This window comes from Blennius ocellaris (assembly GCF_963422515.1).
Source record: "Blennius ocellaris genome assembly, chromosome: 13".
In the NCBI taxonomy this organism is placed as follows: domain Eukaryota; kingdom Metazoa; phylum Chordata; class Actinopteri; order Blenniiformes; family Blenniidae; genus Blennius; species Blennius ocellaris.
In genome coordinates, this window is record NC_137662.1 from 10025476 (window position 1) to 10047652 (window position 22177).

The 22177-nt window shown below is 42.5% G+C and overlaps 1 protein-coding gene across 1 annotated transcript in view; it reads right to left on the reverse strand.

The window, feature by feature from the left end:
* ptk7b (protein tyrosine kinase 7b) overlaps positions 1-22177 on the reverse strand; it is an 80542-nt gene that overhangs the window by 22311 nt on the left and 36054 nt on the right. The window contains exon 2 of the mRNA XM_080507335.1: positions 4128-4424. Coding sequence (XP_080363461.1) covers positions 4128-4424 — 297 coding nt within the window. The remainder of the gene's footprint in view (positions 1-4127; positions 4425-22177) is intronic.

Sequence of the window (22177 nt, forward strand, 5' to 3'; positions counted from 1 at the left end):
AGAGACGCTGCTCCTGCTAATGCTGTGAGGCAGAGTCAGGAAAAAGTGTGAGACAAATGGAGACTGGGCCATTAAACATGACGGGCTGCATTTTGTCAGCTCACAAAAGGCTTCAGGAAAAGAAAAGACAAAGTTACAGAATCTAAAACGGGGAGAGGGAAAAGATTGGGAGAAGTAGTGATCTGTAAGGAACCAAAAAAAAAACACAAAAAAAAGCCTCATTTGAACAAATGTAGGTTAAGGACACATGCTGTGTGACTAAGCCAAGATGGCGCGTATGTCTGCTCATGTGCATGACACCACAGACAGAAAATAACTGGGCTGTGCTCGCTCGGCTGTGTTTTATTCTAATGCTTTATTTATATTCCTGGGATCTCCGCCCAGACTTTGCAAGCTACTGTCGCTCTACATCTTGTTACCCAGCCTTGAGTGAAGCTGCGCCATCGCACCCAACCCGACGTGTCTGCTGGACACAGCATCGCCACGGAGACCCGGTGACCGGGCGGGGACAAAAGGATGAAGGCTGTGTGTGTGTGTGTGTGTGTGTGTGTGTGTGTGTGTGTGTGTGTGTGTGTGTGTGTGTGTGTGTGTGTGTGTGTGTGTGTGGTGGTGGTGGTGGTGGTGGGTGGGGGGGCGCTTTAAAAGCTTGATTAGTGAAAACAGAAGGGGGATAATTACTTTGAATAACACTCAACTGGCAGGATAGGCCCACCCACCATTAAAAGCAACATAAATTAACTCTCTCCTGAGTGGGGGGGATGGGGGGGCGACAATCTACTCTGGTACAGTCCATGTACAGTGTAAACGGAACCCCCCCCCGACCCCCCCTCCCAACCCACATTTACAACTACGCACGCAAACTTGCATACACATGAGTGATTGCACATGCAGGATTAATGCCAGGGGGTCTTTACTTTAAAGCTGCAAGCAGCTTTATCACCCGTTAAATGTATGTTGGGGAAATATGCGCACATCAGTCACAACACAGGCTGATCCACTTAAAGTGATCTAGAGATAGCGTGACGACCTGCATTGTGACATGGAGACAAATGTATCGATGAACCACAGATGAAGCATATAGGAGCGTTTTATGGTGATTTCATACCGTGAGTGGTCACACCTTGTGGTTGGGAAAAGTGAGCCCTTTCCTATTCATCATCTTCTTTTGCTCCTTTTTAAGAAAAAAAAAGTTTCTTCTCTTGTTAAGATTTAATATCCGAAGCTTCCATATTCTTATATTAGCACAAAGCAATCCATCAGATTGTTAATGTGCAGTACATCAATGCGAGTACATCTCGTTTCACATCAGTTTGGTTGCTTCATGCAACGTGCTTATCTACATGTGCAAATGAGGGATATATTAGCAGTGTTGCGAAATCTACTTTAAAAAAACCTCACATATTTTTGTCCTTTTAATAAAAGGCTCATGCGTGCAGACGCACACATCCATTAACAAGTCCAGATATGGCAATACTACGTCGTATTTTGAATTAGGTGGTGGATAGCTTAGCAGCTCGAGAAACACAGTTTGAGCTCAAGGCAGCTTGTATTTGTCAAGACAATGCAAATCACAAAATAATGGTGGAAGTATTGTTATGTTTCCGAGTGCCTTTGTTAAAAAGACAGCTTGGTGTATTCTGGAAGAGAGGTAATGAAGGCAAAGCACAGCTCTGCACGTTGTAAAACTACAATAATGCAAAAAGGGAAGGCCGTTGGCTACATTTATTATTAAGGAATCAGCTTTAAAAAAAAAAAGTGATAGATTGCAGAGATAAAATATGTTTTTATTCTAGCATCAAAACTCAATGAGCTAAAACACATTACTGTTAGTTGTGTTTTAGCATTTCTTGGTGCAAAAGCACAAGCAGCATGTTTAGAAGAGCAACACACACTGTGGGATCCTGAAAACAAATATAATCTTATTAGTAATTAAATGTCTAATACTCTGCTCTCCCCTGCAGGGGTGGTACTCATTCTACTTGGCTAGTTTTCACCTGAAGTCCTTCCTGCTGGATTTGAACCAGAAACCCTCCACACCTTTGTTGACATTCATTATGTTTTCAATTGGGGCTGCATAATATATTGCAAATGTATTGTTACAAATAAATCAAAATACACAACATAAATATCGTAAAACAGACTGAAATGTAATAAATTGCATGCATCATGTATTTATACTCTGCATGTCAATATATGTGGTCAGAGTGATGCCCGCCCATGAGGTAGATGTGAAAAAGGGTATCGTACTGTTATTTGTACGCTGCGGTTCAATGCACTCCCTTTCAGTATTCTGCACCAGGGATTCCATTCAAAGTCATTGTGCTTGTGCAAAGACAAATAAAGATTCTATTCTTACAGTAAAATACAAAAGCATCAACAATGGATACTTAAACTATTTGTATTTATCGTTAATCATAACTTTATTGCAATACCGGACAACAATATCACTTTTTTTTTTTTTTAAAGAATGTGCTGCTGTTTGTTCAAGTTCCTTCTTAATTTGATGCTCTTAAAGGGACAAAGTGTGCAGAAGCTGAAGAGCGCCGAGTAAAATAAGATGGAGCAAAAGGGAAAATCAGGATGTGGAGTTCAAATGGCGTCAGCATGTCAAGGTGAAGACAGCTAGAAGAGCTGTCGTGGAAACCTTTTTTTTTTCCCTTGTCCTGTCATTAATGTGCATAAAGTGATTCCATTCATCACATTTTAAACAATCAGTTATAAAGATCAAAGAGAGTTGGAGGTGGTTCAGGCGCATTTTTATGATCATGTCTACTCAAGAAACAGAACATCCGTTATCTTAATCTCACTGTGAATCGTCCACATTGCAGCGGTTTCAAAGTGTTTCTCACTCTTATGTGAACATCACATACATTTTCAGTCGCAGGAGGTCAGCTCTTATTTTTAATACTTAGAATTCACCCCTCTCGTGTTGAGCGTGGGAATGCGGAAGATTTAGCAGATAAACAGTTTATTCTCGACGGTGGCAGCTCAGAAGAACTGGCGCTTCATGTCTAACTTGTTTCTTTTTTCGCCCTAATCTGTAGGAGCATGTCAGTCAAGCTTTATTACCTCACTAGATCATGTTTAATTGCAGCATATAAAAGCGGCTCCCCTCAGATTAGATGTGTTTAGGAAAACCGACGAGCCACTTTGATCTATCTGCCTAAAACTGTGTGTATCCGAAGACGCTGCTCAACGTGGCAGACCACATCATAGAGATAGTCGAGCTGCCTGCGTCGGCCCCTCACTTCTCTCCCACGAGGTCGAGACCCTCATCTGTTCTTGTGATCAGAGTTTGAACAAGTATCATCACCGCGAAAGGAAAAACCTCCCGGCTTGAATGTAGCAAGAGAGGAGAACATATTCCAGATGGAGCCATTTTTCACCCGTTTTTACTCCCCCCCCCCCCCACCTTTGCTCCTGCCATCACTCTGTGTCTGCGGAACACAAAGACTTTTCAGTAACCGCTGGCACCTGAGGGCCTTCCTCGGTGCACAAATAAGGTTGTTATTTATCCAGACTCTCATGGCTTCCACTGAAACTCAAGAGGGTCATTGAGGTTTGGTTTTAGGGCCAAACAACAAAATTAGGAACGCTTGCACGTGGAGGCCGAATCACAGAAATCGCCAAGAAAATGACAGTGTGCAAAGTCTGACATGAATAAAAGGCTGGAGCGGGGGGGGGGGGGGCGTGTTCAGCTAAACTTAAATAATTACAGGGCTTGAAGGTGAATTGAACTCCTTGGTAATTTCCAGATAAAAGCCCTTGTTGGGAGTGTATGGGGAAAAACAAGAGTTGTACAACGGAAGGAAAGGGGGGGGGGGTAAAAAAAAACAGATACAAGCAACAAGAAACACATGCTTGGTGGCACATGTATCCAGTTTCCTATAGAGAGAGGGAGCCACAAAGAACAAGGCAACAAGGTGGAAACATTCCTCCAGCTTATTCTACCCGTCATCTTATACTCTGACTTTTGTTTTGCGTTTTTGATCCAGAGACTGGAAGCACACCCTTGTCGCCATTATGAAACCCTGTCAGCTGGTGATTTTCACTCGGGGAATCAGAGGGCTTCTGTTCTTTTCGGATGAGAAAATGAGGGCGAGAAAGACTTGAAACCGAACACTCACACTTGATATTGAAGGAGGCATTGGTGGAGTGGCGCACCTCTCCGGTGACCTTGTTTCGTGCGACGCACTCGAAGCTGCCCGCGTCCAGCTGCCGGTCCACGGCGGTGAACTTGAGGTTGCTGCCCTCCTGGAAGCGGCTCTCGCTGTCCCGCAGCGGCTGGCCGTCGTGATGCCAGCTGTACGCGACGTCGGCCGGATCGCTGACCTCGCAGCGGAGCATGGCGCTGCGGCCGTGCAAGGCATCCTGGGATTTGGGCTCCTTGGTGAACTGGATGGTGGCAGCCTGGATGGCCAGAACTGGAAGGGAAGAGGGCGAGAAAAAAAAAAAAAAAAAAGAGAGGGAAATTAAATGACAGGGGATAAGAATGAGGCTGCTGTTAGCATTTTATGGCTTTTTCCGTTCATTAAGTGCGCGCTGTAGCAACCACTTAGCTGTGCGGAGGAATGTGATGTTTGGACAATACTGGCTGGCTGTGACTTATTTTGTCGTAAAATTATCGGGACCCGACGTGGAGGAAACTCTCAATCTTGATCAGGACGTCGCGCCTCGCGGTCACGCGCCACGAGATCAGGGAGACGCCGCTCTCAAACCAGACGTGATGTGCTGCACACACATCCTCGCGTACACTTAAATCTTTCATTCTCCCCTCGCGGTGAACACGATCCGTCTGAGAGACATGTTTTCTGCTCTACTTACCCACATCTCACAGGAGAACCCGACTGTGCATTTAGCACAATTTGCACCACACTCCTTTTTCCGCTACATAGTCATAGCACGTCTGACGGGCTGCATGTCAGGGTGTGACACATTGGGCTGTTCATGATATTACGGCTACATTTTACAATATGACACTTAAAATAAAACTGCATGTGATTCGGCCAATATCGCAAATTGGTGTATGATCAAATGACACATAAGCAAATAATATCAGGCACACAAAGCAACAGACAGATGAACCGTGACTTCTGATTTGTTTTTGAATTCCTCCCATTGGCTCTCTTGTCAATGTTCTTTTATTATGACACTAATTAGGCAAAAACATCCCAAAATAACAGAATTTTATGAAAGGTCAAAAACTTGACAGGTGAAGAAGTTCAGTGGTTTTCACAGCATCAAAGCAGGCTTTAACTTGAAGCCTTGGTGATGCTTTTCCTAAGCTTCCTTATAATTTCTTTCGTTATCATCAGAGGATAGCTTCATGATAAAGTTAAAAGTTGAAAGTAAATCAAATCATTATTATTATTTTTGTAATTCATTGTAATTATAATTGAAACAAATTAAATGATTGTTATCTTGTAATGGGAAAAACATTCGGTATTCAACCGAATCCCAACAAGATTACTACCTGAGATGAGATAAACGTTACTGCTTCTCATAGTACATGGTGGTTTAGCGGTCAGCACACTCGCCTCATAGTAAATATGTTGGTTTCAGTCTGAGCCTTCTTTCTACTGTATGTGGTTTTTGCATGTTCTCCCTTTCAGTGCATGGGTTATGTAGTTTCTTCTCATTCCTCCATGCATGGTGGCTCTAAATTGGCCGCAAGCGTACATTTTCTACGTCACCATTTCTGAATCAGCGCGAGGTTGGAGCAATGGTCAGCATTCTGTTCTTTCTCACCTCAAAGTGATGTGGCCACACACGACAGAACGACTCCATAGTTTGGTTGTTTGTTTTTTTTTTTACTCTTTTAATTGCAGCTCTGCTCCTCTAAGCTGCTAATTAAAAGAATTTCGCTGAGCCTGTGGAAGGTGTTGGAATGGATGCCAGTTGTGCAGCCGCCTTCCTTTTTGCACGAGCACCACAATGAACCGCTCATCAATAACAATCTCTAAAGGCCATCTATACACAGGCGGGCAGGCCCTCCTCTGAACAATGTTATCATACCACGTGTCAGGGTTTGTTATGATAAGGAACGGGCCATCGCCAGCGTCGATCCAGCATGCCTACACCTGCATGCCTGTGTGTGTACTGGTGTGTATTTTTAGGGGTGGTTGAGTCTCTTGCAGGGCGGTGGGAAATCTTTCAATAATGTCAAATCAAGGAGTCTGTATAGGATGAGCCAAGGTAATCCCTCAATCTCTGACCCCCCCTCTCCACATCCCAGCACTCGTGTGCCGACGGCTCGTCCCTTCATCAGGCCCACCTTTGTTTCAGCTGCAGGTGGTTGGAGCTGAGAGACCTGCAGGCAGGCAGGCAGGCAGGCAGAAAGAGGCAGCCAGGCAGAAAGGCTAGTCAAACAAGACATCTATTCCAGAAAGGATGTGACAGGCAGGCTGGGTGGGACAAGAGCAAATATTTTTAACCTCAAATACCCCCACGCCTTACACTGCACAGTCAAAAGAACATGTCAGGCACCTTTCAGGGAAAAAAAAGAGGTGTTATCTAGAGGTGTGAACATGGAATACTTGTAGGATGGGGGGGAAAAAAAAGTTTAAATTGAGTGTTGAAATCTGTAAAAACACAGATGCACTCTCTCTTTCCCCTTATCGCTCAGAAGCCTAAAAGGAAGTGGATCATGGGGATTATAGTGAGTTAAGCCACAGCCTGAGTAAATAAAGACACATCCATTAATCAACGGTTCAAAGATTTTGAACCAAACAAAAAAAAAAAATTTTTTGATTCAAACAATCCCAATTTAGAAACTCATTCAAACTTTGGTTCAATCAAAGAAACTATATCATTTCAATATCTTAATAAGAAAGTGTACATTATCCCAATGGATGTTCACTATATCGTATTTCATAATTTTGATGCATGTTCAATGCATGTAGATTAATACATTTGCTTTCAGTGTTAAAAATAGGCCTAGGACAAAAAAAATCTTTGAAACTCCCTTCATCATAACTTCTTGAAAAAGGAAGAAATAATGCACGTTGGGGACAAAACAAACACAAATACTTGCTATAACTTTGACCACACAGGTCTATAATAATAATCTTAATTTTATTCAGACCAGAGAATGGTCTTGAAATATTTCATTCATTTTTAATTGTGGATAGTCACTTGAATGCAATTTATTTACTCTCTGGTGTACATTGTTCATGTTCTTCACGTTGCAAATCCACAATATTTTTTACTGCATGAAGTCTTCAAAATGTCTCGTTTGATTTTTTTTTTTAAACCAAGGCTTGAGTTAAAAGCACAAGTTTGAACTAAACCACGGGGGTTAAGTGAAGGATTACACCCTCTGTTTTAACTAAATACCCCCATACCAACAGAACCACCACTTTCCTTCAGATAATAGATCCTAACAAACACAGCTGGATGGCTTCAGAAACGACAGTCAAATGTAACATTATTGACTAGTATTGTGTGAAATGATGACACACTAATGAGTGTTTTCTTTTAGCGACACAAAAAAATACATGCAGATTTGACACAGGATATATATGCAGTATGGTTTGTGTGGCTTTTTGAATCGAGGCTGAAACCTGCAAACTTGAATCAATTGCACTCCTATGCACGTGTACAAGGACAATCTGAGCTGTAAACTCATTCAGCACTTCTGCAGCTTCAAAATGTCACCGTTTCATGCGAGTCTCTGCATCCTGCATTTAACAAACCACAGAAGATTAAAGTGACAACTTGGTACTTTTGGCCAAACGTTTCGTAGCCTGGTTGAAACCGCGAGAAACTGTGGGACGCAGACAGTTAGCCACAGTGTTCCTTGAGCCCTGCACACATTTGTTTTTAATTTCACACCAGGTCTGACGGCCAGGCGATCGATGGCTCTTAAGGGGAATCATGTGCGTCTCTTTCTAACCCATTGAGGCGCTATATTACAAAGCCACAGCTCAGTGACCCTTTCTTTTAGGTGTTAATAAAACAAGAAGAAAAAAAAAAAGAGACATTTACAGAATTGAAGAGGGACACCTGCTGCCCCTTGATGGCCTCACATTCCCACATCAGCTGCAAACTGTATGACTGAAATACTTCATCTCCATGTTTTAGCCACACGGAAGCAACACAACTATACCTTGTTATTTTGGCCAACTCTGCCTTATTAGTGTCATTTTATCCTTGCTTTTGAATAAAGATCATCTTCACGACTGCAAAAAATACTGCAAAGCTTCAAGGCATCATATTCTTAATGGATCAATTAAAATATACATAAAAGTTCATTTTCACAGATCAAGAAAAAATAGGATTTAACAATCTGGTTCGTCTCTTGACGTCTTCCTTAAATAAAAAGACTTCCATAAATAAAAAACTACTTCTGCTTCAGTCTTTCCTTTTTCATTCCATTTGTCTGATAATCATGATTTTAAATTTGCACACGGTGGCTCAGTACATTTCCTCACCTGCACAATATTAGTAGTAAGATTACCACGTCGATGTAAAAATGTGACATTATTTATTACTAGGAATCGACAAGGTAGAAGGTTTTTTTTTTTTTTTTTACTCATTATGTCAAAAATAATTTCCAGCCAAGAAGGCTCAGCTCTGACCAATAGTGAGTATATGTTGTGTTTAGATGTTGCAAAACTTCTGTGATCATTCAAACAAATACAAACCCCAAAAGGTGTGAAGTTAATATAGTGAGTAAAAACTATTTCTGGGCTTCTTAACTATCTGTCCTTATCTTCAACATAAAGTTACTTTGGGTATTCAAAGCTTTGGACGAACTTAATCTGTAAAGAACACCAAAGACGCATCTTATAAATCGCTCTCAGCTGTGATCCGGTCTGAAATCTGCACGCGATTTATTTCACACAGGATTGTTACAACTTTTCTCCTGTATAAGCAAACTGTCTTAATTCCCCGGCGAGGCTGTGAATTTGTTCCATCTGTGAAAGAACTCGGATAAAAAGGCAGCAGATGGGTTGGAAACAGCGGCGGAGTCGTCGTCAGGATCCACCTCACACAATCCATCAAGTAATGTTGGTCGACAGCGCTCTACCTCCATGCCAGGCCTACAGCTGGGCTCTGAGGTGGCGTGCCAGCTCCCATCACACCGCGCCTACTCAACGCGGCGGCGTTGTGAGCCGAGCTGGAGAGACACGGCCAGGCGGTGCCATGTGGCTAATGGTTTCATTTGAGATGCTTGTTGACATTTAGTGTGACTGAATGTGTGTGTATGTGTGTGTTTAGATCGGAGGGAATGACTTCCGGGAGGAGGGGGGAGGGGGGTTCAGAACAGGCAGATGAGGTGTTTTCACATACCGTAGGAGCAAAGTGAGGCACCGTCTCTCACATATGAGGACGTCTACTTGTTCAAGCGGTGAAGGTGACATATGACCTACATCTCAGCGCAAACACACTGCAAGTCACATAAGCGCAAACTCCAATTGTGCACGCTTTCAAAATCAAAGCGTCACAAAACTGACAAGAGCCAAACTTCCAATTCCTTCCGCTGCTGTTACAAAGTCACTCCATGTCTCCTCTCCATCTTCCTCATCAAATCAAGAACATTTCACGGTGGTCACGTTCTCTTATCGAGTCACATGTGACCTGAAGGAGGAGGAATGCCTGGATCTGAACAGAGCGACATTTCAGAGAGATAAGTGGGGCGAATGTTATCTCGGCTGTGTCTGAGGGCTCTTCAAAGTGAGACCGAGTTGAAAGGAAGAGTTATCAATAGAGGGTAAACAAACAGAGAGGCTGACGGGCACAGGATGGGACTGCTTCTGCAACACAAACATTCAGAGCAGCACTGAGTGCTCTCGCAAAGAGCCATCAAAGACTGGCGGGGAGCAATTAAAGCAACATTACTGTTAGGCGTCAAGGAATCAATGGGTTTTGTTGGGGCAACACGCAAATCAATGAAATTACCTGGAACATATTTAAACAGCTTATTTCCGTTTTTTTTTTTTTTAAACTGCTTAATTTAATAATGTTTGACATATTGAAAATGAAGATGCTTTATATTGTATGGTAAAAAAAAAATGTTTAGAGGCAAGTGTGCAGCAGTAAGTGTCATTCTAACATTCTTTTCTAACAGATTATTGCTAAAATCCTATTCAGTCGCACAAAATCAGTCACAACAGGGGGCGATCTGAGCTTTGCTCTCCAGTCTTAAGGATCTAAAACACACATGAACACATTTTCTCCACAGTCTCCGGGTGGGCTTTAACATGAGAAGCCCCCCGAGCAGCAGTGACTGCAGTCGAGTTAAAATGTCAGAAATATCAAGGATATTTTAGACATTTTGAGCTTTAGTCGTCTGTGCTTTCGAAAAGGTCACAGCTGAGTGAACAATACAATAGTACTTCTGTGTTCCACTCACTCCCTGAAAATGTATCTAAACAAGGGAGACATTAACAAACAACTTTAAATCATAGCATGAAATATAAAAGAAGTATAACTTAGCCATTGTGGGTGATTATACACATATTGCCAGTTAATGGTATGTATATTACTGTTGAGAAACCATTCGAAAGTGAATTTTACATATGACCCCTTCAAAATCATAAAAGTATATATAATATAGCAAATTACAAAATTAATATAGATTCTCTTTAAAAGTATGTTCTGAGATCATGTGTGGTTTGGTATTTTCAATAAATATCCTGTAAATGGAAAAGTGTTTATTTGAATGCAGTAAAAACGTCATTACAAGCCAAACACTGAACAGAAAGCGAAAACTATAACTTCTACTATAAAAAAAGATTTTGTGATGGATAACGCAGACAAAACAGCGAGTGGCATGACACATTAAAAGCTCTGCATTTATTTAATAGAAATAAATTGGAGTTTTCTGGGTTTTCGATCACGGTGCGTGAGAATGAGTTGGAGGAGCCTGAAAGTAGGTTAAAGATGGAGGAGGAAAACTGCTGAGAAGAAGAAATGCCTGCGCGCTGGGATTCGCCCGCTCAGCTCGCTGCGCCGCCGACCCCATTAGGCCCGGCGCTGCTGTCGGGCCTGTCAGGTTGAAGTCGCCTTAAAGTCCGCCTGACAGCCAGAACTCATCATAATGGGCTCATCAGCAGCTCACACCTCCTTTCTTTTATTCTCAAGTTTTTTTTCTCTTTCTGCTGGCACAGGAGGCTGACTTGCATCATATTTCAGGAAATGGAAAAAAAAAAAGAAACTCGACATGGAACACCAGCGGTGAGGAGATAATGCAGCTGTGACGTCAGAGAGAGAAAGTACAATGGTATCGAAGACCTTAATAATGAATGAAGAGTTGGTGACATTGCACACCAAGTGGCAGGATCCTCAGAACCTTTGGAAAATGTATAAAAAGAAGTCTTTTTTTTATTGGTGAAGGGCTGTAACAGCCAATAATGTAATCGTTTTAAATGTAATAAGCCTATAATTTAATAGTTTGCTGATAGTGTAGTCTAATATTAGAGGAACTGTCATAATATTTTACATGAAGGAAAAGCATTTTTAAAAATAAATTACTTTCAAAACGTGATGACTGCAGGCAATATTGTAATAATAATCCATAAGCCTGAATTTCTTGGGGGGCAAAAAAGCTTTTTTGCACTATTAATATAGGCATAATGGATGGCACAATCCTCATAGTCATTCACGGAGGATACAAACTATGCAACACTCAATTATGGTTGTAAAAAATCTTTTAACTTTTTATTAACTCATTCAACACATTCAAAATCACTACATTACTGGCAGGTATTATATTATTGGCCATTATTCCATTATTAGATTATAGCTATATCCATTACAACAAGAGGTTTTAGGTGAAGAAATTAAATCCCTTTAGATCAGCTTATCCACATTAGAAATGTAAAGATGTTTTTTTTCCCCCGCATCTGCATAGATTTAGGTGTTTTGCCCACAGCCATTTTCAAACCGGCTGCCTGCATCTGCAACAAGCTTTCGCAGTGCTTCATTTTGAAGGCCGACCGATCATTAAAACTCCAGTGTTCAGGATTGTGCATTTGCAGCAGGTCCTCCCACCCCCCATAGTGGACCCCCCCCCCAGCTGATGGGTGGAGGAGATGGCTGCTGGAGGTCAGAGTGGACGACATGCGCGCACACACACAGACGCAAACGGCAGCGTTTGGCACCAGGCACACCCACTGTTCGGGCTCGAATTGCCCCCGTGTGTGTGGTTTAACGGCTTCTCGGCGGACCGCGTCAAAGCTGAGACAGCTGCTGTGGAACGTCTCGGACTGACAGGAGAGCAAGAGCGAGGAGCCGACCAGGCGCTGAACTGAGCGCCGCTGACGGAGCGTGAGACAGTGAGGGGAGACGTGGTGCTTTCAGTATTTATGTCAATGGAGGCATGCGAACTCTCTTACATGAGAGTTCAGCTGATATCTTAAAAAAAACACAAAAACGCCCAAAAAAAACAAATTAAAGAAATCTGTAAAAGTATGTGAGGTGATGCAATTTCCTTTTTAATGTCAATTCTTGACGGAAAAAAAAAAAAGGTTTATAGAGTTAACTTGTGTAGTGTGTTCGATTTAACAATATTAGTCACATTCACACATCAATAAAGGCGGCTGGCTTCCAAAGCGGTTGAAGCTCTATGAAAGGGCTTCAATCGCTCATAATTTGTAAACTTTGCTTTAAAGTCTCTGCCTTATGTTGAGAATGAAGACCGCAACAATAACTGTGGTATTATTTGTTCTTCTCCAAAACTGCTAAATCTACATAACCCAATTAAAGACAGACGCAGCAAGGCTCCAGATAACATCAACGCTCTGAACTCCAACGGCACAAACTGACAAGAAGCAGTGCATCTTCAAACCAGACAGAAGTGGGAAAAGAAACGGCTGTGGGCATGTCGAGCATGCCTCAGATCTGATCAATTATTAACAACTCCGAGAGTTTGCATGACATCTGAAAGAGCCGAGCATGACTTGAAAGCAGAACTAAACATCTTATTTTGTTAATGTCAATCAGAAGGTCAGACGGCGGGCAGCACAATGAGCGCAAACTCGAAAACCACAGCATCAATTTTTCAGGATGCAGAAGACAGGCGGGGGGGGGGGGGGGGGGGGGGTGGCGTTCACGCAAACTCCTCTCTCTCCATTTCAGAGGCTTCTGAGCGATCAGACCCGGTCACACATCGCTCCTGATTACCGTATGAGCAGAAAGTGCGAGATACAGAATCAGCAGTGGATGTTCCTGTTCATCTTCAAGCTGAGGTAATGAAATCACCCGCAAAAGCGGTCCCCTAAAGCAGCCCGGCATTCCAGAAGCGGTGAGGAAGAGAGGCCTCCTATTTATATTTTGCTCTGAGATCCAGCAGTTAGATCCCCCGGTGCTCCACTGGAATGCCGAGCTAACAAGATTAGCTCCTGTGTGATGGTGCACGTCAAACGGAGAGAAGGGAGACACCTCTTTACTGTCAGGAGATGACAGAAAGACGCACTGGATGATAAAATAGATCTGAATATCTGGAGTAACAAGTAGGACGTGTCCTCAGCGTCATGTAACCATGGCTGGGCCCGTTCTCTTATTTTAAAAACACAATGTTTTAACACCCCTCGCAAGCACGAACAGGGATTTTCTAATTACAAAATTTCTCATTATCTCAGAGTCTCGGAGGTTAAGTCGTGAAGATGAGCACCGACAACCATCTGTCACTGTGTGTTTGTGTACGTGCGTGTGCGTGTGCGTGTAAGAATGGTTTTTAACGCCAAGATTAAAAAAAATCAAAACAGTGATAGCTTCATCTTATCCAGTGTGGACTGACATGTCAGGGAGATAAATTGGAGAGGCGACTGACGGACAATGGCATGAGAAGCACTTCAACAAACTGACCGAGCTTTCACTGCCTGTCAACGGAATACTCGATGTGCGTGTATGCGTGTGTGTTGATGTCGAGGTAGCTGAAGGGTGATGATCATTTGTAAAGCACATTTGAACCACGTATAAAGCAAAATGACTCCAAATGACCAAATTGCTGAGTTTGGATAGAACATGAAAAACATATGCACGTTTAATCAATTTGATTAAATTAACCATCATCGCTCTCATAAGTCCCAGTCGGGGTGCTCAGTCACCATCATCAGTTTCCTACTGATGCAGACCTGCTCTCACAAACAATACTGAACTAAAGCTTTGAAGAAAGTTTGGATAGATTTCAAGAGAAAAAAAGGAAGAAAGAAAAACTGACCCGAGGGGGGGGGGGGGGAAACAGTTTTTCTCTCCACTATGAATTACAGGGAAAAATCACCCGTGCGTGAAGCCAAAAAACGCCGCCTAAACAAAGAGGTCAGGTGGTCTTATTTAACCTGACAGAGCAGAGAAGTGAAACAGGATGGAGTCGGACAGGAACAACGTGTTTCTGTCAGAGCATTTTTACCAGCACTGGCGCCTCGGTTCACCTTGAGCACGTCTCATTATTGACCTCTGTCGGCTTCAACTGGGCGACTTTGTCCTGGAGTCACTTCACATGGGCAAGGTTGTATATTTAATCTACAACGGTTCCAAGGCAACCTGCAGTCGAATGTGTTGAAGTATAAGCAGTTGGGCGGGGAAAAAAAAAAATCTATCACAAACACAATGATTGATGTTATGAAAAGTACAACTCTCTGTAACAACAGTTGACCTTCCATGTCACAATGGGGGAGTTGCATACAGTATGTGGAGCCATGAATGAAGATCGACCCGTCATGTTAAATCTGCCCAATGAGTTTCTTGTAACGTCAGTTTCCATGTGCTCTCAATGGCTTTATACTACAGTCTAAAAACATGTATTTCTGGATAATTGTTGAATTTAAATAGTTCGTAGATGTGAATCTGAGAGTGTGTACCAGTCTGTCTCTGTGTTTGCCATGTGATGGACTCCAGCTGCCCAAGTTGGATAATTCAAGACAGGTGGATGGACGGACGGATTAAATGGTCCTACGGTTACAACTGTATCGTTTGTTTATGAGAAAATCCCTGCACAATGAACAGGAAGCATGTGCATTTCTTTCACAAAAACCTGAGAACTCCAAGGAATCTGCCGAACGCAGTGATTTATAATTAATGCAATCATTTCATATTTCATACATGATAAATGGCTCATTTCAGTCCTTTCTGGTTCAAGGGCAGGACAATGTCTGAATCTCAACAAGCCAACAGGTTTATGCCAAACAACCGTTCTTCATGCCATTGTCTGAGTTTCATAAAACAGACGTGGTTTTATCTACTATAGAAATAAAACCTATAACGAGAATCCATTCAGTGAGATCTTACAGTGCTGGTTTGGAGTTTTCTAATCATATCCAAACTGCTTCTAAGGCTTTTCGGATGTGAGCACGGAGACTGTGTTTAGCCTCAGTGGTTACATAGGAAACCCCTCTAACATCAAGTTGAAATGGATCAAAGTAGCACAAAGGAACGAGACGGTGCCGTCTCCTTCCATTTCCTTCCAAACCCTGACCCCAGGTAGTATTTTATTGTCAGCGAGCCACACATCAGAGGGGAAAATCTCCATTCATTCCATTGCTTCTAAATTGAAAACCATGTTCAAAGCAGCAGCGTCGAGCTGCCTTCTCCTCCTCCTTTTTAAACGAGCAACGCCGGTATGCACACATGCTACCGGAATTCAATTGCTGCTCTTATTATAGCGGGTAATTGCTCTGTGGAGGGGTCTCACTCCACTCAGCGACTTGCCCGTGTGCAAAGAGAGGGGCCGGCTCATTATAACAACCTTCACCCAGATCACTATCACTTCATGCACATTTCACTCCATTTTGCAGCTGACGGCGGGGGAGCGAGCTCCGCATCGAATCGACAAAGATCCCGCATCGCCGGCTTATTACCAAGCGACATTGGCATGGCAACCAGCATGCAACCCAACCAGGTGGACCAGGGCTGCTCCGTCCTTTTACTGTACTCCAATCATATTTTCACAGAATCATTTTGGTTGAAACTAAATGTATTTTTTTTTTCTTCTCTGAAATAAAAACATGGCATTCAGAAACTGGTATATTAGGTCTCCTGCTACGAAATACCTTCTCATACCTCCCAACGAGCCCCTGCTCACCAGCACACCTCGCTCTTTGAAATGAAGAAGTACTCCATATGGTCTCCATGACAGGAAAAAAAAAAAAAATAAAACCCTCATGTAACAGTGCGAGCATGAAAGTGGGTGGGAGCAACAGCCATAAATCTCCTCATAAGCACACAAGGAGGTGGTCAGCAGCATCAAAGTGTTGGCGAGGCCCCGTTGTAACGCTGTTCCAAATGTGTTTTAATGGGCCACACATCCTCGGCCATTACCGCATCATTACTGGTGTTACTAGGAAGCCTGAAGCCCGTTTTAAGCCGGGAGTGTAGACGGAGACTAGTTTAGCACCGAAGAAGCCTTTCTCATTTGGATTTTCACAGTATGACATTATGTAACAAGTAATATTCATATTAAGCTGCATTAGAACATTCCTATTAGCAAAAGGTAAAGTGTCATATTTTGGGTCAAAATACTATGGGGTGGGTCATTTTTCCATACTAGAAAAGTGACCTGAGGGACCCGAGGGTCACTTTTCCATGGGATCACAATTCCATACGACTGTGGATCAAACCGTCGGGAAAATGTCACACAATTCCAACAGGTGCTTGTTTGGGGGCTAAAAGGGTAGCCACAAACAACCGCGATAAACTGTACAGTCTTCAGAACAGATGTCAATAAGCGCCTTTCTCACCACTACTCCACGTCTCCCTGCAAGATATTTTCCAACAACGCGGTTTCCTTCGTTAACTACCCAGAATACACTGTGCACTACGTCACTTGCAATCCATTGCTTGTTAGCTCCGATTCAGAGTTCCTGGGAGATTTCATGTCGTCCAAAACGAAACAGCCTTTCCCTGAAGAGAACTCTGGTCCAGATCAAACAGGGGACTGTCAACATCTACTAACCAGTAGCTCTATTATCCAACTGAAGGAGGGATGAATAATTTGAGTTGATTAACATATTTTTTTTAAGTGTTTCATTCATTTTAGACATGTAATGATATTCTACTACCCAATAATTCCATTGTGGTTTTCTTTGTATTTTACATCTTACTAATCTCTGGAATAACCTTTTTGATTTATTTTAAATCAAAACATGTGAATAAATACATACAGGAATGAAAGGTTAGATAAATAACAGAAATAATTACAGCAAACATTTAATGATAATGAACAGGTCAGATCTGGGCATATGATTGGACAGTGTTAAAATTCTTCCAATTTTTTTATTTTTTTAATCTGTCAAAGAAAAGGCACATGAATGAAAGGTCAGCCGTCAGCCTCTCTGAATAGGGACGTTCTTTGTGCAATATTTTTCCAGCTTCGGATGCATGAAAGGAGCCCTCCTGAATGAATTTCCCTTTAACATTTTTAGAACTACAACTTCACTTCAGGCTTTTTGCTCAGAAAAGAAAGAAAAGCACAAATCTTTGCCTTCCTTTGTGTTTTAATTGGAAAAAAAAAAAAAACACTCGCTGTTGCAAGTTTTTTTCCTCACTCTGGTGCTGGAAAACAGTTGTAAAGAGAGTGGGAGTTTGAAACGGTAATACATTTGACAAGTTTACCATCAATCCGGTAATCATTTTTAATCCCAAGGAGGCTTCAAAAGGCTTGAACTGTCAAGGCTTTTATGTTTCTGCCTATTAGGCTTTAACGCGGAGCATCACAATGCTTTGCTATTCCCCCGTTATCACAAGATGTGAAAATAGCCGCTCACTGGCAGCGAACCTTTTGCCTCACGACAGACGGAGCTCCGCGATGTGAGGAAGCCTTTCAAAGAAGATATGAGGCCCGTCGCTCGTCAACACCCCTCCTGCTCCGTCCCTCCACACCAAGCTTCATAACTGTCATGCTGTATCTAAAATAGAGACATCTGAGCACAGCCAGCGCTCACCAATTTTCAACACCCACTCATAAAAGGCTGCCTGTTGAAACACAGGCAGCCTAATGGAGCTCGGCGTAACCCGTGCACTGCGAGGAGGACAAAACCCGGGCGGCGAAAGGCAGAAGGAAAACTGGAAGAATACAAAGGAAGAAAGACAAGAATTGATTAATAGGAGGTTATTCGGTTTGTCTGGAACGACCACAAGATGACGGTATTTCTTTTGAGGTGTTCACAGATCTCAACCTCAGTCGGCAATCTGGAGCCACAGACGTCCCCTGCAGCTGTGAAGAAAATATGGGAGCAATTATTAGATTAAGACGGATTAGGCTCTACTCTAAAAGCAGGTTGTCTTGTTCCCGTTTCTTTGGTCCTGAAAAAAAAAAAAAAAAAAAAGCCCCGTGAATGGAAAAGGCCACTTTTAGAACAAAACTGAAAAGTGAATCGGCCAAAAAGAATGGCCGCCATATAAAGCATGGTGTGTTTGGATTTTCCTCCATTTCTAAACAACAAAGGCTTCGCACACAGTCGACATGAAAGCCTAATGCAAACTGTTTAGACAAGTAAGTGCTATAATGACCCTGCAGAGAGAGCATGACCAGCGTTTAACATGAAATTTAGTATCAAACTGAATATAAGGGAACAATAATGTCAAACATCTGGGGTCACACTCAGTGATATTTTTCCAACATTATGAGCCAAAGATGGAGGATTAAGTCGCAGTGGAACCGAGGAGCTCAGCAGTTTGCAGCCAGGCGAAAAACACACTGGCCTGATAGATGTTACAGCTGAAGTTGGAGTTGAAGAACCGAACCAGGCTGTCTGTGTGCTTAAATGTTGCTCTGCAGGCCGGTTAAAAAAAGAAAAGGAAAAAAAAACCAAGCCTGGACAGAGTAATATGACAGATATGAGATGAACCAGAGCTTGAAGAAGTAGGATGCCTTTCCCCAAGTCTCTTGTCTTCTGAAATATAATCTGCGGGGATGAAAAACTCCAATGGATGAAGAAAGAGAAGAGAAGAAGGAGGGGAGGAAAAAAAAAAAAAAGCCTGACTGTACAATTCGATGCCAAACATGCAGCCTTGGTGTGGAAACCAAACATAGCGCAACAATCACAGGCCGGTTCCAGAGTGGCAGGAGCTGCTTTTCACATCAGTGCTAATAAATGATGCTTCCCTCACTGGCTCTGGCAGCAGATGGGCGCCGACTCCTTCCCTGTTGGATTCCTTTTCTCTGCATGCGGCTCTGGCGACTGCATGCAAGTTCAGCGAAGTCCAGACGTTAGTGCCAGGCAGGAATGTGGTGGCACTCTCCCTCCCCGTTTGGCAAAACTCCCCAGCAGAGAGGGGAGCGAGGCGAGATAAGAGGAGGCCAAGTAAAAATAGAAGATGAAGGCTTGAATGGTTGTTTCCATCATTCTGCTGACAGTGTACACCCGAGGCCTGGAGCCATTTGGGCTTTTGGCTACAGAATGGTTACAGCAGAAAGTCTGGTACAGTCATTAACCGATCACCCTCTCAGTGAGAGCAGGACCGGAGATTGAATGAGTGATAAACCTCCACTGTTACAAGGTCAGGATAAGGTCAGGTTCCTGCTGCTGCATCAGACTGCTGACTTGCCTATGTAGACAAATTAATTAATTGGGGAGGGGGGTTGAAATGAGAGGTTTCTGTCCGGGCTGTGTCAATGTTATCATCTAATGAGATAAATCACACAAAGGAGAAGCTGGAATACTACATGATGAATAGATGGATGTGTGAGCGTGTCGGTATTTCACAGTCAAGATTCTTTCAGTCACTCAACGAGGCTCCAGAGTACAATAAGGACTCCATTAAACCCCCGTTTCTCTCACTTTCTGCCTTGCCGTTTCTCTCCATCACACAATAATGGTACATCTGCCAGTGGCCTTCGGAAATGTGTTTTTAAAAGCTTCCTGGATGTCTCAGAGAAAGGCAATCTGCATTATTCTCATTCCTTTTTGTTCTGCTAAATGCGCCCCGAGGCCACGTCGCCGAGTCAAAGCAGACAAAAGACGCATCACATCACACCTCTGACATACACGTTGAAGAAGGCAGGAGGGCAGCGAACACTACCTTTCTTATTCCATTCAGGAAAGCAGGACTAAAGACATGGGTGGCCCCCCTGGAGCCCCCCTGGAGCCCCCCCCCTCCCCAACCCCCCCTCTCTCTGCCTTCTTCCATACACAAACACACACAGATGTTGATGCTGGCAGGAGGGAATCAAACAAACCTGGCAACGAGGTTGTTTCCAGAGCCCATCAGCCCTGTGGTGTTGGTTTCCTAGCAGAGCTTGGCTGGCTCTGCAGAGTGAGCTTAGTGTCGTAGTCACCACGCTTTAATTAGCCACAAACTTCTCTGGACAGAAGACTACTGTAAGTACAGTTGATGGTCTGTGTGACTCCGGACCACATGGGCGCAAGTTGTACGTTTTTATGGATGTGTGTACTTTGTAAACACCCGAGTGTGAGTGTTATGAGCAAACAGACTTTGGATTTATGAATTGATATGTTTTTATACCTATGCAATTTATTTAAGAGAATATTGACAATAGAATGAAGATTATTAAAAAAAAACACCAGCGAGAACCTTTTTTCCAACATCATAGAGCTCATGGTCACCACACTGTAGTGCAATAGGGCTTCATGTGACTGGCCAAATATGTAGTGATGTGGAACTGGAATGCATTGTGCACAGAAATACAATTTAACACAGTTCAGTCCATCTCACAGCAATACGTATACTGTGAATGTAAAATGGCCTTCAGATTGCCATTAGATGGCAATAATGTAGTCTATTTTAGGACCTTTCTTCAGGAGAAAGTCAGGATGCCAAAACGAAATGTGCTCCCATTAGTAAGTTTTGTAAAATAAATTCAGCTACCGTATTTTCTGGACTATAACTTGCAGTAGAGTAGAAATTGTATCAGTCTAGAAATACTGTATGTCATGAAGATGGAAAACAATATGAGCCTGAAAAACAAAACGCTGAATTTATATTATTGCATAACAACTCCATCTAAAATGTTAAATCAGCTAATTTTGAGTTTAAATGTTCTAATTGGGCTTGCGTCAGACAAACGTGCTCGTAAAGGAGGTTGTTTTGCAGTATTGGCGGTATTCTCTTGTCATATAGTGCCATCTTGCAGTCCCAAATGTTATGTATCGGTATATTATGATATTTAATAAACTAGTCTATCAATCTAAATAAACCTATAGACAATTTCTATGCTTCAGTTTTTTTCCCAAGAGTCAAGATGCTTTGTTTTGAAGACACTCACTTGAAATATCACTAAACCTTTTAAAAGAACAGCTCCAGTTATTGAAATGCCTCAGTATAAAAGCCTTGTTCAATGATATCTAGGTGCTTCTCTTCAAAGTAGACTGAGTGCATTGCAGATTTGGCTGACATTCCTAGTAGTCAAGCGGCATATCCAAAATGATTTGCATTGCATTCCCTCCCCAACTCAAGCCATTTTCCAATGACGGCACGGCTGCAACAAGTTCACGGACAAGCGATAAAGACCAAAAGTATTTCTTTTTTTTTTTTGGTATTATCTTAAAGAACCAAAATTAACAATCGTGCAAAATCCAAACCGTTGCTCAAGTTGTGGGGGTTCAATGATTTTGTGTGGAGCTGCTTGCTGTTGCTCTGAAACACACTTGACATGCTATGCACATTGAAAAACATCTCAACTTGCGTTCAACAAAAGATGAAACTGAAAGAAGCTTGGAACTCTTCGTGGCGATAATGCATTCAATTACAACTGATTCATGAATGGTAACAAACAAATAAGACACACAAAAGTCTTGCTCTGCTTCCCTAATTTAAAACACACTGTCGACTTGAAAAAGCAGTAAGAACAAAAAAGAGCCAGCTAAGCGCAGCCATGACACACAAGGAACTAATTGTGCACTTAATGAGAATGTGTGTCATCTAAATAAAATCTGACATCAAAAGCATTACGAGTCTGAAAGAGCCAGCGAGTGTGTCGTTCCAGCCCTGATCCCAGTGTTTTTTCATGCATCTGTAGCCCAAATGATGATAATTAGGCTGTATTATCTTTTAATTAAGCGAGGCACACTGTGACATCATGTTTGCGAAGCAGCAGGTGGTCCGTTTGCACAGCCGTGAGAAGAACGAACGGAGGAGGGGAAGAGATTAACCTATTTCTGCAGTAGATTTGGGTTTCTTCTTGTCTGCTCAGGCCTGTTTATGTCTTTATACGAAGAGGATCCCACTTGAGTCCTGATCCAAACAAGCATATTGGGATTCACACTTGGACAAT